This window comes from Microcaecilia unicolor, chromosome 1 (genome assembly GCF_901765095.1).
Source record: "Microcaecilia unicolor chromosome 1, aMicUni1.1, whole genome shotgun sequence".
Classification (NCBI taxonomy): Eukaryota; Metazoa; Chordata; class Amphibia; order Gymnophiona; family Siphonopidae; genus Microcaecilia; species Microcaecilia unicolor.
The window spans coordinates 169,001,851-169,015,460 of record NC_044031.1 but is presented as its reverse complement, the minus strand read 5'-3'; the positions used below and the strand labels follow the sequence as shown (position 1 = coordinate 169,015,460).

General features: G+C 39.6%; 2 protein-coding genes across 4 annotated transcripts in view; both read left to right on the top strand.

Annotated features, from left to right (window-relative positions):
• Window positions 1–13,610, top strand: part of HOXA3 (homeobox A3) — a 50,157-nt gene that overhangs the window by 17,867 nt on the left and 18,680 nt on the right. For 2 of the 3 annotated variants that reach the window (XM_030202317.1, XM_030202327.1), the window contains one exon: window positions 6,173–6,342. The exons of the other annotated variant lie outside the window; for it this stretch is intronic. The gene's annotated coding sequence lies outside the window, so the exon portion shown is untranslated. The remainder of the gene's footprint in view (window positions 1–6,172; window positions 6,343–13,610) is intronic. 3 annotated transcript variants of the gene reach the window in all.
• HOXA4 (homeobox A4) lies at window positions 2,938–4,348 on the top strand. The gene is made up of 2 exons (XM_030202394.1): window positions 2,938–3,575; window positions 3,994–4,348. Exons 1-2 carry the CDS (start codon window positions 3,098–3,100, stop codon window positions 4,320–4,322), a joined length of 807 nt encoding a protein of 268 aa, XP_030058254.1. The 5' UTR covers window positions 2,938–3,097; the 3' UTR covers window positions 4,323–4,348.

Sequence of the window (13,610 nt, the reverse complement as noted above, 5' to 3'; positions counted from 1 at the left end):
TGATAAACTTTCAGGGGTGTTCAGATAGGCTATGCCGACTTAAGTAAACAATTCTTGTAACAAAAGCAAAGCCTATTTTTGTTCTACATTAAATTATAGATTTTATAGTAAGAGGTTGCTTTGGTGTCAGAGGAAGAACGCAAACTATTTATTATAAGTGAGATCTAGCCATAAATCTTCTAGTAACATGTCTTAGTGTCACTGCGTGAGATAACACATGTGCTCTAAGACGCTTAAGTTCTTGTTTATGAAAACAAAACCACAGAGACACGTAACAGGCCTTTGGAGATTCTGCACAGAACATCTTCACCAAAAAGAGCCGCCAGACTCGCTTTTAACCAGTTTACTGTACAGTCACAGATGTACAGGTCTGCATTAACTCCCTTTTAACCTACTAAAATGAGAGCAGGGTGCAAAGTTAATGAAACAATAATGATTTTACAGCTAACACTGGCATATACAAGCAGACCTCTAGAAGATCGCTGAGAGTAATGCGATTTGCATAAGCAACCTTTCAGGTATATATTAATATTTAACGCTAAATAAATAGAATTAAATAATGTGCTTTACTTAGACGAGAGTTTGACCCATGTATATCAATATGCTTAAGGCATAGTGGTGTATATATATATATGTGTGTGTGTGTGTGTGTGTGTGTATGTGTGTGTATGTATGTATGTATGTATGTATATATATATATATATATATATATATATATACACACACACATACATACATACATACAAACACACACTCACACACTAGTGAAGTAATCATTCATTAACCCCTAAATTCTATAAATGGCACCTTAAATTGTGCACTAATTTGGCCACATGGCCAAACTGTGTGCACCACTTAATTGATTAACAAGCCAATCAGTGCTGATAATTGGTACTTAACAACCAAAAAAAGAGAGCACTAACTGGCTTTAGAATTTACACGCACAACTTTCTAGACCTATTCTATAACTGTGCACATAAATTCTAATGTGTGCAGCTGACAAGGGGGCATTGGTGTGGAATGGGCAGGTCATGGGAGATTCAAAAAATTATTGGCACTATTATGAAATACACCCGATCTGCGCCTAAGTTAGGTGGAGTTATTTAGGTCTGGTTTTAGGTGTTCTACATTGGCACACCTACATTTTAGTTGCAAGAGTGGCCAGTGAGCATATTCTATAAATTACACCAAACTTTAGGCATAGTTTATAGAATCATGCTAAGCAAGTGCTTTTTTGGCACCAATTTTTAAGGCACCATTTATAGCATTTGAGCCTAAAAGTGTAATTTCTAGTAATCTCAGGGGCACCTTAGGGTTTTTCTCCTGTTTTGTGCTTTTTTCTTCTTTCATGTGTTACTAGTAGAGGAGTGGAGGAGTAGCCTAGTGGTTAGTGCAGTGGACCTTGATCCTGGGAAATTCCCACTGCAGCTCCCCCTGACTCTGGGCAAGTCACCCAAACCCTCTGTTGCCCCTGGTACAAAATAAGTACCTGAATATATGTAAACTGCTTTAAATGTAGTTGCAAAAACCTCAGAAAGGCAGCATATTTAAGCAATGATTCCTGCACTTTGCCCCATCTTTCTATGGGCATCCCCTGAAAGATTATTTCTTAAGTAATACATTCTTTTTAAAATTACAATAAAGCAGAAACATGTCTTTTACACAGTGAAGGACTGACTTCTGTCTACTTTTGAATGAGAGAGAGAGAGAGAGAGAGAGAGAGAGAGAGAGAGAGAGAGAGAGAGAGAGAGAGAGAGAGAGAGCGAGCAGGAGAGCAAATAATTCACCATGCATTTAGTCGGTTTAAGGTGCTTAATCAGCAGATCTCTACCCATCTTCAGTCACTTGCATATTTTCTGTGGAAGCTGGAAATGATAGTTATGCTTATTTTTACCTCTTTAGAAATATGTTGACCATAAACAAAATCGCCAACATTCTTGAAAAACCCAACCCAAACTAACAATATTATAGTAATCTAATGGTTAGTGCAGTAGCCTAAAAACCATGTAATCAGGTTTGATTGGGCAGGCCACTTAACCCTTCATTGCTCCAGGTACAAAATATGCACCTGTATATAATATGTAAATCAGTTTGTAACCACAGAAAGGCAGCATATCAGATCGCATCCCCTTTCCCTTTCCATGAGCTATAGAAAAAAAAAACCCTTTGGTAAACACAAGATGGTTTTGAGAGAGATCATACTTTATAGCTCCACTCAAGGCTTGAGATAATTCTCCTATTTTCAAGAACCTAGTGTAAAGTTTGCTGTTTTTAAAACATCTTTAAATGCATTGCTTGTATTTATTGTTTACCAGAACATCATATTTGACATCGTGAGTAAACATAGCTCTCTCTTTGAGGTTATCCAGGGTATATATATATATATAGTTTAAGGGTCCTGTGTATTAGTACAAGAAATCCTGTTCGGATGTTAAGTTTATGATATATTTTGTATGACAGGTAGCATAATCGTATTCTTAACTGGATCTGCGGTGTTGTTAAAAATGAAGAAGATCAATAATTCAGGAGCTCCCTAAAACTAACATCCTAGTTTTGGAACTGACACTCAAGTGACACAGAAAGCACACAATCTCGTGTGAAAATAGATCAGGAAATGATGTGATTTATATAGAAACTACGAGAATTACTGTTCACCGCTGTTCTTTCTTTCCATGTTTTTTTTTTTTTTTACCATTCTTAGCACTGCATGATTGTGTGTGTGTGTGTGTGTGTGTGTGTGTGTGTGTGTGTGTGTGTGTGTGTGTGTTTTCATAGAGGTAATAAGGTTGCTGCTAATGATGGTGCTGGTAAAGGAAGAGCGCTGGGGTTTTTTTCCCCCCCTTTTTTCTTTCTCTCTCTCTCTTTTTTTTTTTTTTAAATTGCGACTGACTGCCAAAACATTCATCACCTTACCATTTCCTTATCCGGGGCTCGGGTGCGGCTAGGGGATTGGCCTGGCCGGTCACGCGGGCTGCTAAGTTTGCTCACTTGACAAGTGAGGGCAGAGGAGGGACCAGCGGAGACCAGAAAAACACCAAACGGGAGAAAAATTAGTATCGGGTGTAAATTGGGGAGGTTTTTCGTTGTTCGCAAATTAATGGCCATGAGTTCGTTTTTGATCAACTCCAGCTACATCGAGCCCAAATTCCCACCCTGCGAGGAGTATCCACAGAGCGGCTGCTACCTGCAGAGCCTGCAGCCTGCCGGCAGCGATTACTTGCCAAGGCAGCGGGCGGAACCCGACTTCCAGCCTCCGCCGGCGGGCACCGGCCGCTCCAGCTACCCCCCAGCCGCCTACCGCGGCTACAGCCACGCGCCTCCCGGGCCCCGGCAACAGCGGCAACCTGCAGAGCCACCCCCGGCGCCAACTCTGGGGCCAGGCACGGCTCTGCCGGAATCCGGGCTCCAGCGTTCCGGCCCCGGGCAATCGCGTCCGCCTGAGTCCCTGACCCCTCTCCCACCCCCGCCTCAGGCCTGCGAAGCCGAGTGCCACATCCCCGACCCCCACCTGGCAGGACTGAAAGGCAAGGAGCCCGTGGTCTATCCCTGGATGAAGAAGATCCACATGAATACCGGTAAGTCACACTTTCACGGAAGGAAAACGGTAGAGGGGGGGGGGGGGGGAGAGAGAGAAAACCGAGTTTTTAGTGCTTACTGCGTAATGAAACTTAAGAAATCGGTCTGCCGTTCCCCTTCCCCCTCTCTGTGATCTCCAGAGATTTATGAACGCCAAACTGTTAGGGCAGTAATTATAACCCCTCCATAAATTTAACTGCCCTGCTAGTGACTCCGGCCCCTGTGCCTTTGAAGCTTTTCTAACCCCAAACGTCTATCACCATTTCTATTGCTCTCAGTTGTTGCCTATTGTCAATAGCCTGTGGGTTGGTTTTTTTTTTGTTTGTTTGTTTGGTTTTTGCTGTTTTGTGTTTTGTTTGAGCTACGGTGTCAAGTTATTGTATAATCATTGTGTTCAATTGCTTTTTTTGTATTCAGTCAATCCCAATTACACTGGAGGAGAACCCAAACGGTCCCGAACCGCCTACACCAGACAACAAGTCTTAGAGCTGGAGAAGGAGTTTCATTTTAACCGTTACCTTACCAGACGTCGACGCATTGAGATAACACACACACTTTGCCTTTCTGAACGTCAGGTCAAGATATGGTTTCAGAACAGAAGAATGAAATGGAAGAAAGATCACAAACTTCCTAACACGAAGATGCGTTCTGCAAACCCATCCACTGCCAGTCAACAGTCTAAAGTTCAAATACAGGGCCACCCACACCTAGATGGGTCACCCACACCAAATTCTTCCGCACTATAACTCTTTCCTCTCTCACTATTTTTTTGATTACTTATTCTTTTGTAATTATTTGAACCAAATAAACTTTGTAAATAGTAAGGGGCCTGCCCTTTAAAGGGTGTACTCAAAATCCCCAAATTGCCTACTCTGTGTAGACACTGATGAATACGACTCCCTGCTTTTATATATATATATATTTATGCAGACAATTTTTGTCCTCATTCTTACAGAGGAATGAATGCACATTTATGTATCGGACAAGAGCTAATTTGTACAAAAAGGTAAAATAAATAAGTGAAGATAAGTTAATTGTTCAGGAAGCCTTTGTAGACAGTGCGCAGGACACTGGCTTCTGCTGAGCTATTCCGTGATATGTTAGTGGATGTTTTAAGTGTTTCAGTCCAAGAAGAAACCAAACAATTTGTATGCATTATAAAAACTATTACATTTTTATTTCTGAAAGAAAAGGTTAGATATATCAGGAAGTGTGTAACGTGCAGTACAGTGGTATATGTGACAACCTGGTTTCTACTCGGTATTTCATTTATTTAAAGTATTGTTGAGAGAGTGTTTCTTAATATATGGCATCAATTAAATGACAAGGAAAGGACGTTAGGTTCGTGTGTAATTTGTGGTTTATTCTGGTGTATTGTGTACAGTGTCAAATGCTGGCTGATACTCTGCATCGAGTTAAGTTTCAAACTCGAGTCCCTCACGTTTCCTAAGCTTTCTGCTTAGATATCATTGAATCCACCACAGTGACTGAAAACAAAAATTACCTTAGTTCCTAGTTAGCTGGGTCTGCAAAAATGCTTTCTGTCAACAATCATTGCAAAGTTAAACTCTATTTATGTGTAGCAGTCTTAATGTACACATATGTTTGCAAGCCTGCTGACCTAGACAGATCTACATGTACACTGGTCCTATAATATGGTAATATAACAATAATCATTGGAGGTCATGACATAGTAATAGACTGTACACAATTATCTAGGATGGCATTTTACAACTTTGGTTCAGTGATGGTGTATTCATTTGATTTCTGTTATACTTCAATTAAATAAGAGTTGTGGAATATTCTAGATGCCAAAAGAAGTTCTATTTCAATATATAATTAGGAAAGAACCATTCTGACTAATGTTTTCCCTGTAAATAACTCACCGATCAGTTCTCAAGTTAATTTGCAGAATGTTACCAGTCATGACGATATGATATCCATATAGGCATAAATTGAAAAAGAGCTGATTACAGACACTGTTCGAGAGTACGAAAGGATGAGTAAATAAGATTTCAAGGATTCATAGGTGAAGAAAACTATGTGAGGATTTGCAGAAATCTGCAAGCCCAGGTAGACCACAACTAAATTGCCTTAATTTACAAGAAAAAGCTACTGATTACATCCAAGATTATAAAGAATATGCCTCACCCATTGCTTAGAAAACACTCAGTGAAACAGATCGTTTATTGTCATCCACACAAAAGCACTTCTGTCAACTCAGAAATAAAATACCTTGTTTTAATGGACAACCCTTTGAAAAATAATATTTTAACCTTTCAAGCACTCACTAGTCTTATATCCTGCAATACGTTCATTGTAACTCTCTTTCTCACACAGAAATGTCATGTGGACCTTTTTTTTCCTATGCACTAAACAGTTGCTTGCTCTAAACAAAATATTGCACCATATATTAGATATCTATGATAGATAAACTATGTCAATCAAAGTGCGAAGCATTCCATATTTTGTTGTGGTTAACGTCAACAATTTTATTCTGCTGAAAAACGATTTTAAAGCAACATGAAAACAGCAATTTCACTGAGAATCATTAATCAACTGTTACAATAAATACTTCTTTGTAATTCAACTGCAGTTCTGAAAGGCATTCTCTTGGAAAAAGTCTGTGAAGAGGGAGAGGATTTTCTCGGAAAAATGTGGTCACCTATACAGACAGAACATTTTGTTTGCCTGCTCAAAGTGTATGATTTGTTGCTGAAAATTCCATGCTGGATCGAAAAATATGTAACATTTTCACCATTCCAGGTAAATATTCTATAGTTTATCCTTCTATCTGTAATTACATTTAATGTTGAATTGAATATGTTACCATCCACTTGTCCGTGGAAAACACAGATGTCAAAATCTTTCATAAGCTGATAAGCCCTTTCCTTTGTTTAAAGTCGCACATTGTCTGTCCTTTGCTAGGGCAACCAGAAGAGTTCATCTGGAGGGCACATTTTCTGTTCCATTACTTGCCCTTTTTAAGGAGGTACAGACTGACCCGCAAACCCTTGACCTTTAAGGACACTTTTTCTGCAATTCTGCTATTAGATCCAACTGTACCTCTATTAGGCATCTGTGAGTTATCCTTCTTGTCTTCCCAGGAAGATATGAGTGGGATTTTCAGTTTCTGCTCAGGACACAAACATGTTTGTTGCAGGACATATTTTGTCATTGGACTAACTTATTACATTTGTGACCAGCTTTGGAGAGTTAAGCTCCTTTCATTTCTGCAGTGACATAATAAAGGTAGCTTAGTTCTCACCAAAGTAGTCTGTAGGTGGAGTTATGCAGCAAGGAGTTTTCCCCATTTTGTGACTATGGGAAAAAAGTGCAGTACATCTGGCCTAAATGCATTTAGCCCGATACTACTACTACTACTACTTAACATTTCTAGAGCGCTACTAGGGTTACACAGCGCTGTACAAAATAAACAAAGAAGGAGGGTCCCTGCTCAAATGAGCTTACAATCTAAAATATAAAAATTCTATAAAATGATTCCACCTATAACTTGTTTGATCACCGTTATTTCTGTGATCTAATTGGACTAAAGGGGAATTACATTAGTTTAGGCTTTTGCTGTAAAAAAAAAATCAAGACTTGAACTTTTTAATTATATAACACATTGGGGTCCTTTTACCAAGCTGCAGGAAAAAGGGTCCTGCACTAGTGGCAGGGGTCATTTTTCCCTCATGCCAGGGCCCTTTATACTGTAGTGGGTAAAAAGCCCCCAGACACACATGACCATGCGGTAATAGAACTCTTACCGCATGGCCGTGTGGTGGGGAGCACTTACCGCCACCCATTGAAGTGGCAATAGAAGCTCCTGCGATAACCCAACAATAACCAGGCAGCATGCGGGTGATGCTCATTTACTGCTGGGTTATCACAGTGCAAGCCATTTCCAGGGGTTTTCTTTTCTCCTGGAAATGGAGTGTGCTTGGGGCGGGACTACCTCCGGCAGCATCGATGGGCCGATGATAGTCCCAGAAGAGCAAACAGTAAGCCCGCTGCTCTGTTATAGGGCCCTTAATTTGTACAGCACTGCATAAGTCTAGTAGCGCTATAGAAATGTTTAATAGTAGTAGTAGTAGTAGCATTATGAACTAGGATTAAAAAGTACCGATCCACAATACAAGTTTTATTTCAGGATCTATCAGTATTTTCATTTGGTTAGAAACTCATGTGTTTCATATGAATAGTTCTACTGCGGCCAATATTTACTTCCAGTCCTGTGGGCTGTGAACCAGTCATGTCTTCAGGATGTCCCTAATGAATGAATGAATATGCATGAGATAGAATTGCAACTGATATATGTTTCATATGAGCAGTCCTACCATACACTAGTGATATTTATTTCTAGTCCTGTGCGTTGTGAACTGGTCATGTTCTCAGGGTGTCCCTAATGAATATGCATGAGATTGGCTTGCAGACAATGGAGGTAGGATGCACACAGATATGTCTGGTGTCCATCCTTGAAGGTATCATGAAAACCTGATCTGTTTGTGGCCCTCCAGGGTATCAGCAAATACCACTTAAGCATATCATTTAGCATTAGACAGTTGTGCATATGACAGTTTTCACAGATATATTGAATAACTTGAGTGTGCTTGAATACAGATGAATAGATTTTATTATTTTGTAACCAGGTGTGGAGGAAGAAGTGTAAGACTGACTTGTTTCTTTTAGCTTTTCTTTTGCTGTCTTACACTCCCAAAGTAATTTCCAAGTGTAATGCAAACTGTTCTTTAATATTTATATTTTTGTTTTAGCCATTTAGCCTTTACATGTAATACAGGCTAGACTGTACAGTACTTCACAGAATATAAACAGAAATAACCAATAAAGACCTGGTTTTGCCAAGGGGTTTCTCCCATTCGTTTTCTGTTCTTAAGTTTTCATGAATCAGGCTCTAAATGATTGTAATGCTTGCAAATGGTAGGATTGTGATGTGAGTCCCTTTGAGTTCTTAATGATATTCAAATATCAATTTCAAGTTTTTATCTTGCATAGTTGTCTTTAGATTTGTCTACTGGATAAAAACAAATAACATATTTATAATGAGACTTAACTTTGCCAGCACTATAGTCGTTATTACATGTAGTGGTATGTCAATGAATCGCTTTACTGGAATCACTAATAAATGCTGGTCTAATATGCAATTATTTTTGTCCTGAGTCTTTCATATACGTGCAATCTTTATTTAGAAATATCATGTTATTGTCTTGCTTAGCAATATTCCTCTTGTTATTATATCAATAATAACACGATTACTTTTGCAAGTATTCCAAGGGGCTCTTTTTTTTTTTTTTTTTAAAGAAAAATATCTAAAAAGTGTCATAAAGCACCATTTGGTTGGATTTCTTCTCAAAACATCCAAATCAGTAATTTATTTTGCCAATGTTTATCTAAGCATTTTGTCTGCAATGCATCCAAATCACAAGGGGGTGTGTTGGGGCATTTCAAAAGTGAGGTTAGAGCGGGCTTAGGGTGTGCCCAACACTTGGATGTTTTATAGCCATAATGGAACAAAATGAAAAAGTCGAAAGCGAAAACATCAACGTTTTGTTTCAGACCTCTTTTCAGAATGAATAAGGCACAAAAAAGTGCCCTATATGACCAGATGACCACTGGAGGGAATCAGGGATACTCCACTCACTCCCCAGTGGTCACTGACCTCCTACCATCCCCCAGAAATGTGATTAAAAATAGTACTCAGCAGGCTGTTTGACAGTCTCAGATCCTACAGCCAGGCCTATTAGAGCAGCATGCAGGTCCCTGTAGTAGTCTAGTGGTGGGTGCAGTGCACTGCAGACATGTAGACCCAGGCTCATACCTCCCCCTACCTGCTACACTTGTGGTGGAAGCTGTGAGCCCTTCAAAACCAAAACCCACTGTGCCCAAATATAGGTGCTCCATTCACCTACTAGGGCTATTGTTGGGGGCAGTTGGGTTTTGGGGTGGGTTTTGGAGGGCTCAACAGACACGATAAGGGAGCAATGGTGAGATGTGTACCTGGGAGCATTTACATGAAGACCACAACAGTACCCTATTACTCTCCTGGAATGTGTGGGGAACCAGTCTGCTAAAATGTTGGCCCCTCCTACATCCCAGTGACTTGATTTTCTATGTTTTTCCACTTGTATGTTTTTTTTTTTTTCCAAAAATGACCTGAAAAGATGAATGCACAGAGCACAAAACCTTATTACGAACAGTATTTTTTTTTAAAAAGATAGACATGTTGCGGTTTTGAAAATAGTCATGTTTTCTCTTCAGATTTTGGATGTTTAGAGCAAAACTTCCAAAGTGCAACTTCGATGTCATATTGAAAATGTCCCTCCACATGTGCTTCAGACTGTTTACCTCAGTGAGGGCTCTGTGGGGGTCTTTTTATTTACTAAAGTGCAGTAATGTTTTGCACTTACTGTGCTATAAATGTTCAAATTACCACAGAAAGTGCAAAGCCTGTGTGGTAACTGTTGGGATCATTCCCAGCATTTCCCTATACAGTTACCAGAGAGAGAAAAAATGCCAATGCTTTACCACTGCAGTACATGTAGTGACATTATAGATGTACTTACCCCCTCCTATATAAAGGGAAGGGAATTTATATGGTTTACATGGTATATGCAGGTACTTACTTGTAGGTGACTTGCCCAGAGTCACAAGCAGCTGCAGTAAGAATTGAACCCAGTTCCCCAGCTATTAAGTTCCTCTGCACTAACCACTAGGTTATTCCTCCACTCAACTATAGAAGTGCATCTGTGCAATGTGTAAGTAACTTACCATATGCTAACTGCAATATGCCATCCACTCACTTTTCCATCCCATAACAGGGTATGCAGTTAGTGTGGGATGTCATGTCAGCACTAATTATTTAGATTTCTCACACCTTTTTCAGTAGTAGCTCAAGGTGTATAATATTTTGATAACACTAGGTATTCCCCTGTCCCTAAAGGGCTTACAATCTAAGGGGCCCTTTTGCATTACTAACAGCGAGAAATAAAAGGTCTTATGCAGGACACGCTAATGCATTCCGCATCAGTTTTTGGATGTGCAGGTGCTATTCATGTGCTAATCATTTTTTTGTAATTTTTTGATGGGGTGTGTCAGGAGCAGAGAGTGGGCATTCCCGTGTTAACCAGTTCACGCCTCTAACTTACTGCACACTAACTGGTTAGCACACTTATAATGCAGGAGGCCTTGATGCCTGCAAAATAGGTGGCAGTAAGTGCCACCATGTGATTGCTGCACATTAATGGCAACATTAGGGTACAATAGAAACAAAAATAATAGAAATAAAAAAAAGCATTCTTATGGCTGCGTAAAAAAATAGCTTGCAGGCCCTGTTTATGAAGGTGCATTAGCATTTTTAACGTCCCTACAATTAGCGTGTGCACTAACTGTGTAGGCGCCTATAATGATATTGTAGGTACATATACTGTTAATTCGCGTACATGATTAACTCGAATTAAAATTGCTATAACGCGTCTTAGTAAATAGGGCTCCTTGTGCAGGAAGACCCACACAAGGGTGTTCTAAGGCCATTTTTACCACAGCTTAGTAAAAGGAGCCCTGACCCCCCCCCCCCCCCCCGTTTACTAAGCCATGCTAGTGGCTGCCGCGCAGTGATGCCGACACAGCCTATTCAAAGTGAATGGGTTGTGTCAGCATTAGCACATAGCAGCTGCTAGCATGGCTTAGTAAACAGGAGGGGGGGGGGGGGGGTGTTTGTACCTGAGCAATTGGAGGTTTAATGGAGTTGCCCAAGATCACAAAGAGCATCAGTGAAGTTTGATTTTGACTTCCCTGGTTATCAGACCAGTGCTCTAACCACCATAGGAGCCAACTTTTCAAAATTATTGGGGGTGCTAAGCCCAATGAAAATAACCCCTCCCTGGACACATACAAGGAATTTTCTCAATATTGGGGGTGCTCAAGCACCCACAGAACCCACAGAGTTGGCTCCAATGCTAACCACTAGGCTTCTCTTACATGCCATGTGCTAATTTACAAGGTAACTTTATGTTTCAGAAAATAGTAAGTAGAAGTCATCATACATTTCTTCATTCTTTAATGCAATCCACAAAACATTAGTGTATATATAATGGGCCTACAAATATGAGATATACACAGTGTCCGGAAAAAACAGGACCCCCCCCCCCCCAACATTTTTCCAAATAAAAGTCCTACAGCAGCAGAAAATTCTGCCTGAAATTCAGGACATTTTCAAGTACTTTCTTTTTCAAGAGGACGGAGCTCCAGCACATGAGTTTGTGAATTAGTTGAGCTCTTAATTAATGAAACCATAGAATTCATTGAGCCAAGGTTGAAGGTGAATAGTTTGAACACAAATTATGAATTAACTAAGAGCATCCCCCTTATACAAATGAATTTTCAAAGGTCATGTTTAAACAATTGCAAAGTATTTTAAAACCATGTAAGGGTCCTGTTTTTTTCTGGACACTGCTGAGATATCTGTATTTATAGTCTTCCACAGATTAACATCACCATGATAATATCATGATTAGTTCATTTTGAGCATATATTTTTCTAAATTCATTGATTCACATCCAGGGCCAGTGCAAAGGTATTGGGTGCTCTAAGCAAACATTCAGCCTTATACCCCTTCCCCCATTCAATTAACTTCCAGATCCCCTAATCTGCCCCCACCCTCTCCAGGGCATCATGCTTTTAAATATTAAACTTTGTGGCTTCTTTTGTGTGTATGTGTGTGTATGTAAATACACACACACACATAATAGGGGCAATTTCCAAAAGTAATTTATCCTGGTAAACAGGATATTTGAAAATTGCCCACTTGTCCTTTAGGTAAAAATATGCATTGATAGCTCCTTGTGTGGCTTCCAGGTTTTATTTTGCTTTCACTGCAGCTGTTCTTTGCCACCCCCCCCCCCCCCAAAGAAGTTACTGCTCTAGACAACTGCCTAGTCATGCCTAATAGTTGAACTAGTCCTGTTCACATAGGTGTACACCAAAAATTTCCTTTGCATAACTATTCCAATGAGTCACATCATTAACATTCTTAAAGAATATTCTCAAAAACATTTCCAGTTATTTTCAATAATGATATTTCCATTTCAATGCTGCAGGATATCCTACAGCCTATAGATCCATCCACCTTTCATTCTTCCATCTCTATAGAATATTCTATAATTTATTCTTTTATCTATACTGAAAGTCTATAGAGGTAGAGGAACAAAATATGTATGTATCTGTAGGCTATGGGATATATTGGTGAGATGAAGATATTATTGAAGATAAATAAAATGTTTTTAATACTTTGTAAGCATATTCATGAGATGACACATTGGGATATTGATGTTATGGAATTTTTTGGTATATACAGAGGTGAATCTTTGACTTAGAGGATATATACATGATATGGGCTAATGATGATGTTATTGTGGTGATTTTAATCTGTGGGAGGATTTCAATGCAGGTATCTAGATCTCAATTTTGCAGGTCCACTTTACACTTACACACACACAGATAGACAGACAGACAGACAGACACACACACACTTATTTATACTGGGAATTAAATTAAGAAATGGAGAAAAACATATAAGGTTCCTTTTATTAAGGTGACCTGAAAAAGACCTGTAGTAGTGTAGGTGTGGGTCAAAAAGGAAGTGTGGCAAAATAAAAATTGGTGTGCGTCCATTTTGGGTCTGAGACCTTACTGCCAGCCATTGACTTAGCAGTAAGGTACAGTGCTGCGTATGCCTTGTAGCACTATAGAAATGATAAATAGTAGTAATAGTAGTAGTAGTAAGGTCTCTCGTGTTAACCGTGTGGTAATCACCTAAGCATGTCAAGTCGGAGTTACTGCCTGATTTTCACTGAGCGCCAGAAAATAAAATATATTTTTTGGTGTACGTAGCGGATACAGGTAAAAAATGAAATTACTGCATGGGCCACATGGTAGCAGGGTGGTAACTCTGAATTGGCGTGCATTGGCGGTGCATAGGCGCCTACGCGGCTTAGTAAAAGGGCCCCATAATGATT

What these genes read in the sequence shown, in the direction of transcription:
- HOXA4 (XM_030202394.1), top strand. Translation starts at nt 3,098, where the DNA reads ATGGCCATGAGTTCGTTTTTGATCAACTCCAGCTACATCGAGCCCAAA. An exon ending in GAAGATCCACATGAATACCG is followed by an intron (nt 3,576 to 3,993) that starts GTAAGTCACACT and finishes TTTTGTATTCAG; the next exon opens with TCAATCCCAATTACACTGGA.